A 20,562-nucleotide genomic window follows, 5' to 3' on the forward strand; every position below is an offset into this window, starting at 1 on the left:
GTCAATTGCTGGAAAAAATCGTGTCTGCCAAAGTTTTATTAGTTAAACGCTGCACATGGCAAAACTTTGTGCATTAATCAAAAAAACTTGCCATGCAACAGCAAAATTTATGCATGCCGTTCAGTGTAACAGGCAACTTGGCGAAAATATGCTAAATATTTACAGCAGCAGTAGCAGCAACAACAACAGGTAGAGTGTATGTAGTGGCAACAGGAAGAAGCAGTCGGGCCCAGCAACATAAATCTCAATCAAAATCAATAATATCAAGTACCGTAATAATAAAAGGAAATCAAACTGCGGAGTGAGAATGGCAGGATGCTAAGGACGTAAAGAAGGCAGAACGTCTTGCCGTAAAAACCCTGTCAGCCCCATGCTGAGCGGCAAAACTTCTTGCGTGAAATATACACGTTCTATCGGAAAACAATTTAATGACATTCGGAAGTAAATTTATTCCTATTCGTGCTGAATTTTGATTTCGAAAATCATAACGTAAACACATTCGAGCGTCCTTAGCAGTCAGCCACCCAACATACCGCGCCACTGCCCCCCAGAGCCTTAACGCGTTTTTTGTGCGTTTGTCAGCAACAGCCGCAGCAGCCGGAAAAAAGTTCTAGGCATACGTGAAGCAACAATTCCCCCCAGGCGTGCCATTTGTTTTTGCTACCTCTTGCTAGATAAATTCTCGTAGACGAAACAAAGCCAAAGGCAGGCAACTCAGCCTGAGACGCTGCCTTGGGCGCTGACTTCTGCCTAGGTTTACAAAAATAATAAAAATTGATTAGAATTGCGCTGTGTGAGGTCTTTGCCACAGCCAGGCAGCCCACACACACGGCGTATGTGTAATGTGAGGGGTGGAGAAACAAGAGTCGAAGATTCTGCGGCTGCTACAATTGCCATTCAGTTCGGCTCGTAGTCCATGACTGTAATTTGATACTTCACTTTGCCTGATTATTATTACGATGAGACGATGACGATGACGTTGATTGTGTAAAAATTGTAATGTAATTGTAGAGCAAACATTTGTCGTTCTCCCTCTATCTCTCTTACTCGCTGCTATTGTGTATGCGAGTGTGTGAATGTGTGTGTCTGTGTGTGAGTGACAGTGCGCAGTTAAACTTTGTACATGTTAACTGAATGTCAAGTGGGCAATTGCAAATTGACTGCATTGATAATTGCGTCCAAACATTGTACTACAATTACGGCTATTTAATAATGTGCCAAGCCACTTGCCATATGACTCTGAGCTACTCTACTACTCCAGTATTCTGATAACTGGGGCTACCAACTACATCATTACACATTTTGTGTGTGCGTACATGTGTGTAACTGCTTGTATATGTGTGACTTTTGGCTTTCCCTTGTCGCGGTTTAGTCGCTTAATGAGTCAATTGTGCATTGTCTATTATTATTTCTGTTCTTGTTGTTGCGGCTGTGGCTGTGGGCGGCTTGTGCCATTGATTGGTTTGCATACACACACACAAACTCACCCACATGCAGGCCATCACCCCTATATACACTCTCTCTCTGATTGGGGGCATACTCAGCACTTTGTTATAATTTAATATGATAAGTCTGATAAACTACTAAACTGCTTTGATAAGCAAAAATATCAATTCTGCTGATAAGCTCAATTATCGATCCAATGAATAGATAAATAAAAATAGTTGTGCAAAGAGCACATGTATGTGTGGGTGTGAATGTGTCCTAAGCGCAAATCAAATGTTTAAATTTGACATTTCCCGCTGGACCTGTGTCATCTTCAATATTAGCCGGACAAAATGTAATGCAAAGTCGAGGCGTTTGTCAGTTCCCCTGAGAATCAACGCACGAATTGTGATAAAAAAAAGTAAGCTACAAAAAAAGCTGCTAAAAGCTTTTAAGAAAACTTTTGCAATATTTACGCAAAAAAGTGACACGGTAAAGGGACTGTCTGCCAGTCCTTTGCTCTGTTAGCCCTGGGTGGACATACTACCTGGGCCAGCCGTCGTCTTCTGGTTTTTGCATAAGAAATAAGTCAATGGCAAACAAAAAACTAAAGCAAAAAACTAAAAGTAAAAAATATTTATGTATATATTTTGGCGCTACTTTCACTTAGCGCTTTCCATAAATATTATTGTTTCAGAGATGCGTGCGCCTATTTTCGTTGCAATGTCACACTGGCAACTACTGCCTGCTCTAAGCACCACCATCTTGACTTTTTGGGCACACTTAAGATGTGCAGTGCCCGGCAACATTCACTTCAGAAACTGGTCACGCCGTGGCAAAGTGGCTCAAGCCAGAGCAAGTTGCTGGCTTAAGTGGCGAGCCAAGTGAGTGAGAATACCAGGCGGCTGGCAGGGAGCTTCTTGCCACTCCTTCTGCGCCCGCATGCGTGCATCAAGGATGTAGAAGTGGGTGGTGAGTTGCCACTTTTGTGCGGTTGCCAACTTGGCTGCTCTTATACTTTTTATTTGGCAAAAGGGGATGGTTGGGCCTGCACAAGTTATGAACTAGTGCAGTTAAGTTTTAAAGCTAAGCTGCGCATTATGTGTTACTACATACTTTGGCGTGGCTGTTGCCAGTGCCCCTCATCTCCTTGATCTACTCGTATACTTTTTGCGGCCACTGGCCTGAGCTGAGCTTTGAGTCTTCACTTGCCCACAAAAAAACCCTGGTTAGCTGAGTGCAGCTAAAGACGTAACCACAGCATACTCTGTGTACGTCTTATTTATGGCCAACACAAATATGGGCTACAGCCCAAATGCGTTGAAAGCGCTTACCAAAAACTTTGCATAAACAAATATGCCAAAAGAGAACCACAGCAAATCCTACGTTATCCCTAGCCTAAAACTAAGCAAACACAAAAACACGAAGAGGAAAACATTACGCAGCCAAACGCAAATAAAACGTAGCATACTTTTAGGCAGTAATAACATCGCCAGTGAGAAGAGAACTAATCAATTCAATGAAAATATTGTTGCTGAAAAGTCAGTGCAAACACGACACATGTAAAATAAGTTGTCAGTTGTTATTGTTGATATTTCTACTGCTGCCGTCTTGTTGCTCCTTTTATCCTTGCCGCTCGCAAATTTGCTCACGTACTTCTGACGAGTGTGTGAAACAATGTAATTTAAATCCATTTTCAGCACGCCAGAGCGTCACCAATCAAATTGGCAAACGACTGGAGTGTAAGCAAACACTGTACGGGATATCGGGAGGGTACATGCCGCAGCGGATGGCATCCTGCCACATAACTCAAAGGATCAACAAGCTATTGTAGAAGCTGCGCGTTCGCGTTCTTGTGAAAACAATAAGATTAGCTCACTTTTGCTTTCGACAGACGATGCTGGCGAAAGTAAACGTGAAATAAAATGAGAAAACAACAACACACGACAACAGGCAGCGGCAAAGAAAAACAAAAGCAACTCATAGAAAATAAACAACGTGGAGATAGAGCCGCTTAACCACTCACCCAAACGCTCACGCACACATACATTCGGATATACAAATATATGCACATGTGTGAAGTTATTACCACAGCGAAAGCCTTTAACTGCACACGCCTCAGTATTGAGAGTAGAACAAATAGCCTGCCAGAGTAAAATACCTCATATGAATGCGTGAAGTAAGCCCCAGCTCCTGGCCCAGGACTCGCACACACCTCTAAATATAGGAAGCTTCTAGCTGTCGTCAGGCATCGAGCGGCTGTCAGGCCGCAGAACAAATTAAATAAATAGTGAGGCCTCTGAGCTTGGCTCATATTATTAACGACAAATCGATTGGGCAGACTCTAACTTACATTTCTTCGACTTTTTCCTAGTGCGCTATTGCCAGTGTTGCCGAGTTTCGAAGCAACTGCAACATGTTTCGCATTTGCTAAAGCCTTTGCTAATCAGTTTGATCCTTTTTGTGGCTTAATCGCTTGACATTTGTATTAGTTGCCGCCGCCTTAACACCCATGCGGTGTTAACTGCGCTCTGGTCTTAACGCAGCCCCCACCACCCCAGGCTACAGAGGCAACACGTCAAATATTGTCCACATTAATCTCATTTTGTGTTTGGCACTAATGCTGACGTGATTTTCTCTCTCTGATATTTATTCTATTAATTGACATTGTGCACTTTCCTGGTACAAATTTGTTGTCACCTTTAAGAAGAAAATATTTCTGCGCCAAATTAACGGGGACTGCTATAAATAATCTGCCTTACGGACAGGCGGACAGACAGACAGACGGACATGGCTAGATCGACTCGGCTATTGATGCTGATCAAGAATATATATACTTTATGGGGTCGATGCTTCCTTCTACCTGTTACATACATTCGGATTTTGCACAAATACAATATAACCTTATACCCATTTTTAATGGGTTCAGGGTATAAAAATCCCCACAAGTTACAAGCACTTTGTTAGTTGCAAAAGGCCAATATATGACATTCACCGTAGGGTATGTCCAAGCCAACTGAGCAAACAGGGCTTTATTTCTGTGCTGTGGCCGGCAATTTAATTTAATCACAAGGTAACCTTATCACAAGAGGGAAAACCAACACCTGCTGCAATGGCCACCATGGAGCGGCGCACACACAAACACTCATACACATTTGCAGTTATATCTGATAGGCGTTACTGCCTGTAATCAGTGCGTCGTATAGCGCGAGCCACAGATTGCGAGTGGCGACAACTGTGCCGCAAGCTCTTCGATTGAAATGTCACTGTCGCGTATGTCCTGCGTCCTGTGTGCCCTGTTTGCTGTTTGCTGTTTGTCGGGGTTGTTGTTTGCAACCACACAAGTGCCAATTATGAAGATTACTAAAATTAAAGGCAACCGTTTGGCGCACCTTTTGCAGATTGCTTCAAGGCTTTCAATTTGTTGGCCGTGTAGATATGTGTATGTGTGTTTAAGTCTGTGGCCACCATTTGTTTTAAATTTAATGAATGCATTGCCGCCTTTTAGGCGCAAGTGCAAATGTTACACAAGAGACATTCGCTCACTCATCGTGTCCGTGGGATTTTGTTTTGAAATTAAATTTCAATCAATTTCGTTTTGTTTGCGGCGCAGTTCCAACCTCGGTCCCGGACCCGGTCCCAAGTGGATGTCAACCCTTTTTCGCTTGTTGGGGATCGGCTAAAAAAATTAATTTATCAAAATTACAAACACACACACACACACACAAATACATAGGCAGAGACAGATGCGCAGCTACAGCCAAAGACAAAACAATCACATGTCAAATTTGAGCCGAGCCACTAAGCAATATAAGAGGCGATGGGCGTGGTTGAGGCGGGGGGCATTACGAGACAGGGGGCCGCTTGGGGGCTTTGGTATTCTGTGGATTTGTGGCTAGCTTGTGTTGTAGTTGTAACCGCGTGAACTTCCAGTGCATTTATCTTCATTTCTAAGCAGCAGTCGCAGGAAAAGCATCCTAGCCAAGGGTGTCCTGACCCAGTCCTAGCCCCATTCCCAGTGCCCTGGCCGCTGAAGCGAGTGACGTGCGTGGCATGGGGAAGGTGCTTCTAAGATGCTCGTGCGCAAGAAGAAGACATCAACGTAAATAGCAACGAAAATAGTCACAACAACTGTTGCCTGAAGTGCCTGCGAGTGGAAATAGTATCAGCAGCTGAGTAGGGCAGGGCAACGCAGGGGAGCCGAGCGGCATAGGTGAAAGGACGTCCCAACCGACATGACATATTAGAATCCTGTTACACAGCTCTGCGATGCGAGCACAACACGGCACAGCATAGCACAGCCACGCTGCCTGACTGCCAAATTGCCAACATAAATGTCAGTGGCGCGCAGGGCTACGGGGTTTTTCATTTCTGATGCTGCCAACTTGGTTTTCGTACGCTCGTTTCCCTTACTTTTGTTTTATTTCTATTTCTTTTACTTTTTTTTGCTGATTCTCTATGCGACGCAATCACTCAGGCGTTGAAATCTGCAAATGTATGTAAGCGTGTGTGTGTGTGTGTGTGTGTGTGTGTGAGCAGATGATTTGAAAATCCTGTATTGCTGATTTGCTACTGCTGCTGTTGCTGCTGCTGCTGCTGTTGTTGTCGCAGCTTTGCTTTCAGGTGGGTGTGGGGTTAAATCCCTTAAGGCGTGCAATGGATTTGAGTTCCCGCTTGCACGTTGCTTGCCTGGCCCAAAGGCTTTAATAGAATTTTTTAAAGCATATCTATTTGAGGATTCACATGGCCAATTGCTCTGATGAGAAACTGTTGCCTACACTACAGATGCCTTATGCAGACCTAATCCAAAACGAACTGTCTGTTCTTTGTGCATAAAAAGATCAATTTGGAATTCACGAACTGCATTTGGCCGAGTAGCTAATAAAACAAATACATAAACTCGAAAATGTTGGGTTGGGGACAGCACTTGACTAATATTTCAGCCACGCGGACAGCTGTTGCTGCTGGCTTCCTCAGGTTATTTTTTTATTCCAGCTATGACTACAGCACTACGCTGAGCATCTTATCTGCAACTGTGCACGTTGCTGCGTTTAACAAAAAAAAAGATGAAAGTAAAACTTGAGACTGACAGCGAAGACGTTGAGCAATCAGCGCAATGGTAGCGCCAGGTGGAGACGAAGTCGGCGCAATACAAAAGCCAATGAAGACACTTGTTAAAATGCGAGGCCAAACAGCAGTTGCACAACAAGACAAAACAAAAACACACACACAGGCAAACATATATTTCGAGTTGTGTTGACAATGGGCAGCAGGGTGCACACACATACACACACCCAAAAAAAAGGAAACAAAAAAAAAAAGAAAATTGAATGAAATGAGAAATTGTATAAATATGTTGGCCAAGCAGCAGGAATAACAAAAGCGGTAACAGCAACAACAACACCAATGACAGTCAAGAAGAGCTTTACACACAAGATTAAACTCACACACATATATGCGCACACAACACATACTCATGCGTTTTAAGAGATTTTCCACTAGAGCAACAGCAACGACAGCGGCGTTGACTTTTCCACTCGTCTGCGTTGTCTGCGTCCTCATTGGGACTGGGAGCAGTGGCAGCAACAAGGCCTTTTACCAGGATTAGTAGTTAACAAGAGAAATCTGGCCACACCCACGCACACACGCTGGCACAGCCAAAAGGTAATCAGTAAAATGTAACTGTATTGTTTGGCCATGACGTTAGCGCTGCTGCTGCTGTTGCTGTTGTTGCTCCTTCTGTTGTTGTTGTTGTTGTTGATGTCACCTTATTCATAGGCACGCCTACTGGTATTGTTGTTGTTGCTCAGTTGCTGCAGCCTCTTAACCTTTTTTGTTGATGCTGTAGCTGTTGTTGCAGCACATGACTGACGATCTCTTTTTAAGTAGTTTTGCTTGGGGTCATTTTGGGCTACAATGTGAGCTATGTAAGCCGAGAGGCAGGTGGAGCACATAAGCACACACACACATAAACGCGCAAAAGGTGACAACGTTGTTTTGGGGTTTTTCGGCAGGCAACAACAACAATGTTGCGCACTTTGTTGCTGCTGTTGCTGTTGTTGTTGTTGTTGTTGTTGCTGCTGCTGCTGCTGCTTTCATTTAAGTAATCAAAATATGCTTTTGACTTTGTGCTTAGCAGCTGCCGTACGTTTGTCTGTTCATATCTCGGAATGTCTATGTGTGGCTAGAGCCTTGTGGTTTTCATTTGTGTATGGTCGGTTAGTGTATGTATGAGTGTGTATATGTTTTGGCCACAAAACCCCAAAAACTATGCATTTCACTGCTTTTGTCAGGCATGTGTGCCAGCTATATACACACATATTTATATATGCATACCTACATTTATCTGTAACTGTATATTCGTATTTGTTTGTATTTGTGTGCGGGTTTGTGTATTTATTTGAAAGCTTTTTAAACTTTGGCAGTGACTTTGTGGCTTACGAAATTAAAATTAGAAATTGGTTTGGACCGTCTCTGACAAATATCCCTTAGCATTTATGAATGGCCAACATGTGTGTGAGTGTGTGTGTGGGCCGTCTTGGGGGATTAAGTTGCCTCAGAGATTGTAATTAATCAGTGAGCGACCCACATAATAACGAGACAGTAGCAACAACATTTGCATATAAATCGTTGTTTGCCTCTGACCGAAACTTAATTGCCACATTAATAACACTTAAGGCCAACTGATTTAGTTGCTTATAAGTTCTGGCTTAAAGAGTTTTGTTTTAGTTATCGTTTTGCATACACTTACATTATGACTCTGGTCCGTCTTGAGCTCGCGATGATTGGAGAACTGCACGTAGACCATGCGACCGCGCATCTGTGGCGGGTTCACTGTATAACAGGATACCATCGATGTGGCGGATATCTCGTCGGCCATTTCAATAAATGCTTGATTTTTGCCCTTCAGCACCAGGACATTTGTCACACGTCCGAATGGTATGCCTAGTGCAACTACGTCCGATTCACCAGATTCGTTAGGAATGTTGCGCAAATGAATGACTTTCGAGGCTTTGGCTGCAAAGAGAGAATGTACGAGAATGCGTAAGTAAAATTTATAGAGAGAAAGAGAGAGATATATGATATATATAGTGAGTAGCTGTGTGGCTGAGTGTTTGGGTCAACTAATTAATAAGCCGCTTAAAATATTAACAGCTGCCATGCCAAACGGCACCGTTCGCTGACTGTACTTCCGCTTCCATGCGTCGCTTAATTTCGACGTTCTTATTGTTGTTTTTTCATGCATTTTGTTCTCTCTCACTGTGAACAAGCCAAATAAAAGGCCCGATAACATGGCGAACGTTGTGGCATTTGTATACATGGACGGCGTTGCATGGACACTAAAGGGGCAAGGGACTAGCAGGTGCAAGGGAAGCGGCAACAGCCTGGCGCATAAATTCATTCATTGCACTCTCTGACTGTGAATAATCCACACAGCGACAATGTCCGGTCTGGTCCAGCCAGGTTCAAGCCCAACACACAAATACAAATACACACACACACGCCAATAGACAACGATTGTCTTTGCTGTAGTTGTTCGTTTGCCAGCTTGGTGTTTGTTTGTTATTTTTGCATAAATAAAGTGGTTCCACCGTTGAGCTGCATTGCAACAGGGGTGCACAAATGGGATTTTAGGCTGTTGTTGTTGGCCGGCAGAGAGCATTTTAGGGATTTCGCTGCGACCCCATTGCACATCTGTCTAAAGTGCCTTACATTTTTATAAACAAAAGCAAACAAATTTGCTGGCATGCCACATGCTTTATAAAAAAAAAAGTATATATGTATTGCTGCTCTTGCTGCAGGCCGCAACAACTGACACCGCGAGTGCTGGGCAGTGGAGGTGGCGCCGACTGCAGCTTGTCTAGCTGGTGCTTAGTCAACACCTGTTAATGTGCTGGGTTTTTCTTTTATGTGTATGTGTATGTGAGTGAGCATGTTTGTGAGCGTGCCACCTCATATGCAAATGAAATGTTGCAAACACATTGGTGCACAGTTTTTGGTTTGGTTTTTGTATTTGTGTGTTTTTTCATAGCTGTCGTCCTGTGTGTGTTTGCAGTATTTACCGCACTTGCTAAACAAGCAAACAGAATATGTGCAAGAGATAGCTCGCGACAAGCCAATGGTAAAAATGGCAGTTGCCACAGAAATTTGCACTTTGTCCAGCCGACTGCTGCCAGCATTTGAACTTTGCTGCATTTAAGTTTGAAATGGATTTTAAAGAGTGCGTTTTAACATCCATGAACTGTATGGATGAGCCCAAGAAGAAGTATGGAAAAACAAGTAAGCCCTTTCGAAACCCCTTAGCTCAAGAAATTTGATAATGCTGTGTACGAGTGTTTAAAGAAGCAACACAGCTCGATGGAAACGCCTAAAGATATACGAGAGGTCCGTCCAGCATATACATTTCAGTTTTGTTCAGATGACTTTAGCGGAGCTCAGAAGTTGCAGTGAACTCGGTACCCAAGACGACTGATTAGCTTCCCAGATAAGTACTGCCGGATTAGTATTCTTATTTATCTGTTCACCTTTTAATCTGTGCGAGACTGCTTATCGTGAATTATGTCTAGATCAAAACGCATTAATTAAATAAGGGCCATCTTACATTACAAGTGTTTATATCTTACATTTACTAAGCCTTTCTGTAAGCTATCACTTTGTTCACTATGTTCACTCAGCTCTTCCCTTCAATTCCTCATACATAATGTCCAAAAGTTATCACTTTGCCGTATTTATCAGCAGCGCGTACCAACTAACTGTTAGCTGCTTTCAGTAGGTCCTTACTAATAATAGCTTACAACATAAAAGGGTCATTACCCGACCCAGTCTCGATATGCTTGTCGCCCCGTTTCCGCTGCCGCCCCAGTTCTTGTTGCTGTTCAACTAGACGCAAACTTTAACTTGCCGCCAACCTGCATGGGTCAATGTGCCAATTTATAACAATGCGCTACAAAAAAAGAGGAGAAATAAATGAAAAATAGGCACAGAACCCCAATCCATCCATCGTTGGGCCAACTGGCTGGCCATTCAGGCCAACTTGAAGCAAAAGTCATACCAACTATGAGAGGGGGCTCGGCTCGACTCGGACTCTCAACTGCAGTTTGGCCAGTGTGGCGCAGCATTTGATGGTGAATACAACTAATCGGAAATTACACTTTTTGATTAGTTCAGAACGGAAATGAAGTTGAAACGAAATTATGCAGGGCAGAAGCAACCAAAGTGCACGGCATTTTAGCCGCTCTCAACCTTTTGGCAGCTCACAAATTTATTAAAAATCGATGGCCAAGTGCCGACCGCGCGATGCTGCCCATAAATAAAGAGCTTCAACTAACTCGACTTAAATATACCTGCACCAAGTGGAAAAAACTCAAGAAAAATATATTCTTAATTTTTGGAATTATTTACATTTGCTTATCGGAATGTTGGTTTTAAAAGAAAACTATATATTTTTTTTTAGAGATTGATACACGCAATCTCTGCAGTTGCTTATACTATACCATATGTGCTCTTATACCAACTATATCTCAGTTGAATGAGAGCATTAGCAAAACTAAATAAAAGCGTATAGAACGGAAACGTGCTGCACGAGACAAACAACAAATCAAGTGCCGCTGGGCAGTTGCCGGAAAAAACGTCGCTACAGAAAATATGTAAAACTATCTATCATGCATGACGACGTTGTCAACGAGCAGCAAAATAAAATCGAAAAAATCGAAAAAAAAGAAAAACTGAAAAAATGAAATCTACTGAAAACGCGCGAAACGTAAATTTGTGGATTTTTTGACGTTCGCCATCAACAACTCAATTTGGGTTTGTTTTTCACTAGCAGTTGAAACTGCGACGTTGTTGCTGTTGTTGTTCGTGTTGCTGTTGCTGTCGCTTTGCTCCGCAACGAGGGAAGAGAATTTGTAACAAATCGCAACAAACGCTGCCTGATGGTGTGAAAGCGAGAAACTACGTCAGTGCAATGAGCAAATCGACTACCATCGACATTCACTCAACGGCGAGCGTTGCCGCCGGGCTTCCCTCCCATCTCATCCATCTCCTCCCAGCCAATCACCTGACCTGAGCATAAAGGCAGCGGAGGGCATAATTGAAAAGGAAGATGGCGACGAGTCGACGACGGCCGGAAACACAGCCAACAAGGCCCTGAAGCAGACAGCTGCAGCCGAAAACGAGCAACTGAATTGAAAAAAATGTTTGGTATTTTCAGTCAGGCTCAATGCGACTGGTGCCTCATGTCCTGCGGCTCAATTCTGTTGAAGTGAGTGAGTCTCTGTTGCATTTTTTGACTACTTTAAGGAGTTTACCGCTTGCCAAGAATATACGTATAACTTGTTGGTATGTATGTTTAAATAGGTTATAATTCTTTTTTGGGATCTGGTACGCTGGTATTTGTTGCGTATAAGCCTTGCAATATCTTTAGAAGGTGGCTAAATAAATTATTCACTTTCAAGACAAAAACCGTTTAACCTGAGGGGCGTGCTGTTAAAATAATCATGCACCCATACACACGTTAAATGCCAAGCACAGCGAAAAATAAAGAGTGTGCGTGTAATAAAATTTGCATTCGATAATGATGCTTGTTGCGTGTTGGCGCATGGATGTATAAATAACAATCATACGCACTGCTGCATCGCATTAAAATGAGCTGCAATGGAAGGCGCGACTAAAGCTCAACTGTATTAATGACACGCACAGTATCCTTATGGGGCGGCAGCAGGGCACCTTTCAATTAAGCCCATACACACATGCAGCGTCATGCCGGGCCACGCCTCGGCCATCGATGAATTGCATGAAAATATATATGTACATATAAACTATTTATGGCTAATTGAAAAGTTTACAAACTGTAATTGAGTTGGCCCCGGTGTGGGCATGGAAATAATGGATGGTCAGCTGTTTCATGTTCCATGTCCATATGCTGTTTGTAGTTGTTGCTTTTGCAATCGAACAATGCGGCGTATGTGTAATAATTTGAGAGCAGTGCATACGGTTTTTTTTTCTTTGCTTTAACGGTCCCAACATGCACCAAGTTAATTAATGACAATTTAAATTCATAAAGCAAACAAAAACCCCAAACGAAAAATGTAAATGAAAATGAATGGAAACGCGCGTCGAGCGTCGACAGTTGAAACAAAGCCACGAAAAAACACGATAAATGGTCAGCTCCACAAACATAGCCCGCCGCACAACCCAAAAGAAGCTGGCCCACTCTCTTTACACCCAGGTAAAAGTGTGGGGAGGGTTTGAAAAATATGCTGATTGTTAATAACAATTAAATTTGTGCTTACGTCGCGGCATTTAATGATTTAATGTAAGCGTGATGCCAGTGTTTGTACGTCTGTGTGATTATTACCAATATTTGAATATTCACACATGCAAACACGCTTTAGCTTTAATTATGCGACAGTAAATTAGGTTTTTACAAGCTCACACATCATAAATTTTAAATTGTTGGCCAACAACTTGCTGTGTGTGTGTCTTGTGCGTGCATGCGTAATGACTTAATGATATTTACTTTGCCAGCGCCTTGTCTTTAATTTAAACATCTGTCTGCGCATAATCAATCATAGCACAAGTTTTTACCAGCAACTGAAAGCCAACGCCAGCAGCGATGTTTGAGTTCCCGCCTTCTTAATTTAGCCAAGTACATTTCTGTTTTCAGGCCAGCCATAATTGAAAATAACGATTTTTTATGCTGCTGCTGCCTCTGTTACAGTCAAGGCACGAGCCTAACACCCGCAAGTAATGTAATTCATTAAAAATTTGTTAGCACATAGACACAAGGCTAAAGGGGCGGGTGTAAAAAGAGAGACACTGTATGCGAGAAGTCAACGCACGCAAAGGCTGAGGACGTTTATAAATTTTAATTGCATTTCAATTACGGGAATAGTTTTCATTTTCTTTTTTAGTGCTGCCAGACTGCGTTGCAGAAGTAGAATGCAGTCTGGTAAAAGCAGACGCAGATTCTATGTTCTGTGCGCAGTCAAGTGGCGCAAACGGGTGGGAGTCCAACTACATGGGATGTAGTTCTATGAAGTATATCAATTGCATAAATTACAAGTGCATAGAGTCGAGGAGCAGCGGCAAGTGCTCGGCAATGCTTTTTCCACTTCATTTGCAGTTTGTAATCATGAACTACGGTTTAAAGTCGTTGCAGTTGCAGTAGCAGCTGCTGCGCTGTTAAGTATGCTGTGAATTGTAGGGCTAAGCATGCAGCGGGTCGTATGTTTAATTAAGTAACATATATGTGAATACACATGTGGCATGCGGCTTGTGGCAGCCGCAAGTCAAAAGTCAACCCATATAAATAATGACAATAAATGCTCGTTCAACTAGCCGGCACGAACAGTGCCCGTCATAAATGATCGCACTGGACCACAGCCCATAACCAATTGACATCAACGGACTGTATGTTTGCCTTTCAGCTGTTGTTGTTGCCGCTGACCAAGTGCAAATTCTGATTTTTATTCTGGTTTCCAGTGCTCTCTCAATATTTACACAGACGTTGACGGCGCCGCTTACAAATAAATATGACAATATTATTTTATTGACTGTGAAAATATTTACACGCAACAGACGTGCGAGAGTGCTGCGATATCCGAGACACAAGGCGGCACGCGCCATCAGACAGGAGACTCGCACACACACACACACACATACGCACACACAAAACACACATGCAGGACAATGAGGACGCATTGGACGCTGCATGCACAGCACGCAGTTTGCAGTGCAAAAACATTTCAAGCTTTGCCCTTTTGGTTATGGCTATAAAAATGTTCGAGTACTTGACTTGACTCCGATGCGTGTGCTTGTCTGGCTAAGTGAATTGAGTTTATAAAATGATGTCAGCTTAACATTAAGGCTTTTACTTGGCCAGTGAACAAGCTAGGATAAATTTTTTGCAAAAATGTTTGCTTATCTGTGATTATATTTATATATAAAATATTTATATTTACTTTTTTATTTATATTAAAATATGTTAAATATCATATTCTAAAATTGTGATAATCTACATATGATTTCAATTAAGATTTCAATTTAATTGTTTCGGTTTCCCAATGAGTGGAACAGATTTTTGTTTTTATAAACCTTATATTTTTGTACAGCTCAGACTAATGCCACAATTCTGCTCTAAGCCTATAAATGTAGTATACCTGCACCATGTACCTATGCATGTCTATAGCCGATTGGTTTCATTTTCTGTACATTTATTTTGAACATTGCGTTTTAACACCTTGAACTCTAATGCCTGTTGACCAATAGTCGCCCCAAATCGGTCAATAAACAAACAAATATTGGCGGTGCTGGACAAACATGGCTTGGTTACATGCATATATATATACTCGTTCGTATATGTGTATTTGTGTGTCATATGTGTGTGTGCGAGTGCTGTAACAATAAACAACAACGACCACAACAACAAAAACAACATCAATGGCTACACATGCTGCTGTCGCAAACCAGACACGCGACATTGCCACGGCTTAGCTCGAGTCGGCTTGTTTTAGTTGGTTTTGGGTTTTTGTTTAGGTCGGGTTGCGTTTTTAGCTTGGTTTGAATTAGCCGGCATCGGATCTCAAGCTCAACTCCCCGGGGTCTAATTTGGCTTGCATAAAATATGCATAATAATCAAAATAAAATAAATCAAATGCTACTAAGCAAATGCGAGTATTTATTACATGTACAAACGGAACTTCAGGCATAAGAAAAAAGTAAATATATCAAATATATATACATACACATATATATATATACATAAATATACATGTATATAGAGTACTGTGTGCGCTTTGCATTGTAAGATGAGCCGAACGGAGCGTGGCCACTTACTTGAAGTGTGCTTCACGCACACACACACACAAACACACCACTCTCTCGAAGTGGTTGGGCGTGTTGGGGCATTGGGCCAAAAGTGTTTTTATTACATTTACGTGCAAAATTTGTTGCATGTTCGATGGCTAAGCTCGTGTAACGGAAACGTTGCTCATTGTATTGGTTTAGTATAGAATACAAATACAATTGACAACAGGCAGTGGCCAATGGACGTTGAATGAATACACTACCTAGCGTTAGGGCGTGCCAAACCACCAAAAAAAGAGGAAGAAAAAAAACAATTTTTGGCAGTTGCTGTGTGTGTGTGTGTGTTTGTCTAAGGCTGGCCACACAATGCTTTTTGTTGCTTTTGTGGATGCTGCCTATTTACTTGTCTGGCAATTGTTGTTGTGTTTTTGTTGTTATTTTTGTTGGCTCAGTACTGCAATGCAATAAAAGTGTCCTTACACATTTATTTAGCAATTTCTTTTGTTATTATTTTCGGCATCAGCAACGTATTTTTGCCTTTGTGCGTCAGCTTTAAGTGGTTTCCATGCAAGTTACCACACACACACACACACACACACACACACACACACACACACAGATATACGGACCACGCACAACAAATACAAATGAATTTATTGGATTTTCAGTGGCACTTCTTATTCTCGCCTGCTGCTTTTGTTCCTCTCTGTCTGTTCAACCTTAAGCTGCTCATGACTTTAAAAATTTTGCCATGCTTTGTGTTTGCGCATGAACTTTGCGTGGAAAATTAAAAAGGCCGCAGGTGGCATGTGGCGTGCGGCAGGTGTCAAGTCGAGGTGGATTCCCAAGCAGCCGTCCACGGTGTCTACCAGCCAGGCTGCCAGCCATTCTACCCGCCCGATCATCCTGCCCGCCTGCTTGCGTTTGTATGCATGAGTTGGCACTCAAATGCCGCTGGGTCGTCTGCGTCTGGACCGGCCATTCAAACAATGAACGCCTGCAACTCTTTGCCAGTTACCGAACTGGCCAACAGTGCGTATGTATCAATGTGTGTGTGGATGTGCGTGTGTGTGTGTGTGTGTGTGTATAGAGGGGATAGAGCTTGTTGCTTTTTAATTAATAGAAAAGTCCTTTGTAGAGTAATAAATAAATATTATGCTTTTGCTTTTGCGTTTATTTTCGTTGCGTTCTCGATTGCCACTCACTACGTACGAGTGTTGTGTGTGAGTGTGTGCGAGGGTGTGTTTGAGGTCCTTTGACTATCTACTGTCTGACTGGAGGGCGGAGAGCACAACCCGTTAAAAAGCTTACATTTTTTTCTATTCAACCATATGCTGCCATTGATTCACATTGTGACGCAGCAGTTAACTGACGCGCTTTTAAGGACTGCTAATTGGAAAAACCAAAAGCGTATTCATTTTCAGTTCAATTCTAATGAAATCTATAGAAACCAAAAGGTGCTTTCATTTTGATAGCCATTTGTGAATGCCTTGTGGTTCGACCTTTGTGATTACATTGGCATTTATAGCTGTGCATGTGTGTGTGTGTGTGTCTGTGTGTGAATGAAAAATGTGTACGCATGGATTTGTTGATATTTAAAATCATTTTGTGGCTGACTGATTTTTGGTTTCGACTTTCGGTTTTAACAGCGACTGTGACGGGCGCTTGTCAAATATTTGCCTAATGTGTGGTTCAGGTTCTGGTTTTTTGTTTCTGGCGCGAGCGGTTTTTGATTAGCTTTATTACTTTGCGCCAGCTAACACGCACACGCTTTGTATTTGATGGTGGTGTTGGTGGTGTTTGAGTTTGTGTGCGTAGGGCTAATTAATGTGCTGGAATTGCCTAGCTGGTCTGCTTAGAACGCCAACGTGGCGGCCATACTACACTTTTTCATATTTTGCGACCAACAACAAAGGCCTCGTCGAAATGTTTGTTTCCATGCTAATTAGCGGGTTAATTGGCTATAAGACTAGTCGCGAATGCGTGCCCCATACTCGAGCGTCTGTCACAAGTAGCCAAGTGGTCGGCACTGGCTTAAGCAGGATTATGCCATTGGCATTGGCTAATGCACGCAGCGCGGGCTGCGGCGACGTCGGAGGCTAATTGGCAGCCCAACCTGGCCTAAACTATGGCTGCAAAGTGCACTTAAGTTGAGCGGCCCAGGCGTGCCATAAAATGGGTTTATATGGGCGCAACATAGACGGAGAGGCAGGTAAAGGCATAGGTAAGGGTATAGTTAAGCTAGAGGCACAGATAAGTTGCGAGGCAGACATTAAGAGATAGGAGAGCAAGAGAGTGAGAGAGAGACGGATAGGGGAGGCGACGAAGATGGAGAGAGCGTGCAGAGAAATATATAAAACTTACCAATTCCGCCGGCCAGCACGGTGCTCGAATCCAGTTTGGCCTTCTTTGTGGCCAGATCCTGATTATTATTGTCGGAAGCGGGCGCCATGACTGCTGCTTGACTCAAAAGTTCGTCGCTTCCGCGCTGCATGGCCCCACAGGCACAGGTTCACAGTAACGCACAAAAAGATACAGATGCATTCGCATTCGCATTGGAGACAGTTATTTGGTGCGGGCAACGGTTGGTTTTTTTTTGTAGTTGTTATGTTAATAGTTTTTGTGGTTGTAGTTGTAGTTGTAGTTGATGATGTAGAGGCACAGCACAGCAGAGAAGTTGAAGATGGTTTCAGTTTATTCAGTTGAGTTGAGTTGAGTTGAGTTGAGTTGAGTTTAATTGAATGGTAGGCAGGTAGGCAAGTTTGTAGTTGTGTGTGTGTAGTAGATGAAGTATATACGATTACGGTACATAAAAAGAGAAAAATAAAAGAGAAGAGAACAATATAAATATTTAATATTTACGCAAGTTAAGTAAATTACAGAGATTTAGCTCAGGTGAGCTGTTCTTGTTGTTATTGTTATTATTGTTTATATATTTTTTTGTAGCTGCATTGAGTGAAATTTAAGTGGTGCTTAAGCGAGCTTTGCATTTCTGTTTGGGTTAACTTGAGCTAACTAAGTCAACAGAAATGGGTGCGCGGTAAATTGCATAGATTATTATATGATACAGCATTAGACGAGGGCAGTTTAATGTGAAATTGGAAACTAGTTCTACTTATTGCTACATAATGCACTAAATTGTAAGTCGAGAGCCTAGATAGCATAAGAAAAAATGTATTTTCCGTGCATTTTCGAGCATTAATAGCATTATTTGAAGTGTATCTATTTTATTAGTTATCGGGTTGTTGTATATTATTTATTTCATTTTCTGTCATTTATATTTTGCTTTATTTATTGAAACGCTTTCTATGCAGGTGAATTTCTAAAAACCTTTTCAAATTGTTTAAGCGATGAAATAAAAAAGAATGTATAAATAAAATTAGATAAAAATTCAATAAATCAATATCTATTGTTAAGAACAGTTTGACACTACATATTTTACACGGTATCAAAGAAGACTTTTAAGAAAAAAATCCTAATTATAAACTTAAAATGTTATTAAAATAGGCAAAGGTCAACAACAACATAATTAAATTTGTGTATACATATGTCCATTAGATTTTGCAAAGCCATGTAATAATGCAATAAAGCGACAGACTTTTCTTATATTTACATATAGAAGGCTGCTTAAAGATTTAACTTTCAGCATCTCCTGTTTAATAACAGAGCGAACAGCCCGCGTGCAGCTAATCATGATTCGCACTCCACAGTTATGCAAATAGAACCAAGTTCTATTTAAGTAAAGCTGTTTGCGTTAATTCTCCAACTGCAGCGTTTGGGCAAACAAGCAGGGCGTTTTTTTCAGTTTTTGTTGTTTTCTCCTGTTATTAGTTGGGATTTGCGAGAGGTAAATAATTGCAAAAAGCTCACAGAATATTCATTGAAATTAACCAGAACGCGGCTACAGAAAGCGAGTGGTGATTGCTTTGGCTTAGTTTTTGTTATGTAGTGAATGTTAAGAGCTAATATTGCCGCTAAACTCTAATTACAAAGCCATGTTGCATGCAGCACATGCAGAAGTGTATTGTAATTACATGTGACACTTAATTACCGCACTCTCGAGTGCAAAGACAATGCCAAAGACAGAGTAGGAGACGGAGCCTGAGTCAGAGTCAGAGTCAGAGTCGAGCATCGAGAGTAACTAAGTTAAGCCAAACATTAAACGTAATGCGAGCTATAAAAATAAAGCTGCCGCTGCTGTGTGTGCGGCTGTGTGTTGTGTGTGTGTGTGAGTGGCTCTTGCTGCTATTGCGGGCTACTGCTATGCATTAGCAGCAATGACAAAAAGTCAATAAACGAGCAGCACAGACAAAGGGGGAGCGATGCTTGCCACAGTCATCTCCTGCACCACACAGCGGGCAAATTGAAAAGGGTAATTTTGTGTGAAGTAGGCACCTTTATACGATTACGGGCGAGAGGTTGGGAGGGAGAATAAGGTAAGCTGGCTGGATGGCTGGCTGACTGGCTGGTTGCTATCAATGCTGACTACGCTTGAATTCGCCACTTGGCTTATCATGAGGCGGCGCTTTGCTTTGCTGTTGCCTTGCTTTTGTTATTTGTCGTTTGTTGTTTGCTTTTTATTTTTATGTGGCTGCACGTTTTATGTACATAAAAGAATTAGCTTAAATACAAAAACAACATGTGGTAATAGTAATAATAACAAAGCCAAAACGCACGCACACACAAGCCCGCACACACAGCGAAATATATCAGCAGTTCGCGGCGGTATTGCAGAGGTGGGTGTCTGTATGTGTGTGTGTGTGTGTGTGTGATAGACAAAGCAACGGCAAAAACCGCAAAAGCACTTCACTTGATAATATCACAAGGCGAGAGAGACAAACAGAGGGCGTGAGTGAGCGAGAAAGAGAGAAAGCGGAAGAGGGAGTAAAAGCGCGCAAAGCGCAGACAAAAAACGAACATGACACGCACACACAGCCCTAACAAAACGGAAACTCGCATGCCTCTCACAGTATGTGTGTGAGTGTGTGTACGTGTTTTTGTGGCTTGTTGGTTGAGTAATGATATCACAGAAGCTGTTGCTATTCCCTCCCGTCCGTCTTGGGTATTGTATTGTTATATGGCCACGGAGGCAGCAACATATGTTTTCTTCTGTGCGTGCCATATGGTTTAGGGCTAAACTCTGAATTTGTAGCATACTTCTTTGGGAGGCTTCCGCTTTATTGGGGCAGCCCTTTTTAGCGAGCGCTCATTCTGTCACTGCACATACACTGCACACATGCAGGCGAACGAGCGAGCGCTTGTAGTAATTAAATTTTAAAATGGTCTCCCCTAACAACGCTTATAACTCGGCAAAGTTGGAACGCCTCTAAT

The 20,562-nt window shown here is 42.2% G+C and overlaps 1 protein-coding gene across 9 annotated transcripts in view; it reads right to left on the minus strand.

Annotated features, from left to right (window-relative positions):
- Positions 1–20,562, minus strand: part of LOC115771628 (polypyrimidine tract-binding protein 1) — a 159,793-nt gene that overhangs the window by 15,981 nt on the left and 123,250 nt on the right. For all 9 annotated transcript variants that reach the window (XM_030717419.1, XM_030717417.1, XM_030717416.1 and 6 more), the window contains 2 exons: positions 17,596–17,719; positions 8,177–8,442 (listed from right to left, as the gene is read on the minus strand). In XM_030717419.1, coding sequence (XP_030573279.1) covers positions 8,177–8,442; positions 17,596–17,719 — 390 coding nt within the window. The remainder of the gene's footprint in view (positions 1–8,176; positions 8,443–17,595; positions 17,720–20,562) is intronic.

The sequence above is a fragment of the Drosophila novamexicana genome, unplaced genomic scaffold, assembly GCF_003285875.2.
Source record: "Drosophila novamexicana strain 15010-1031.04,08,12 unplaced genomic scaffold, DnovRS2.1 tig00000108-arrow-pilon, whole genome shotgun sequence".
NCBI classification, from domain to species: domain Eukaryota; kingdom Metazoa; phylum Arthropoda; class Insecta; order Diptera; family Drosophilidae; genus Drosophila; species Drosophila novamexicana.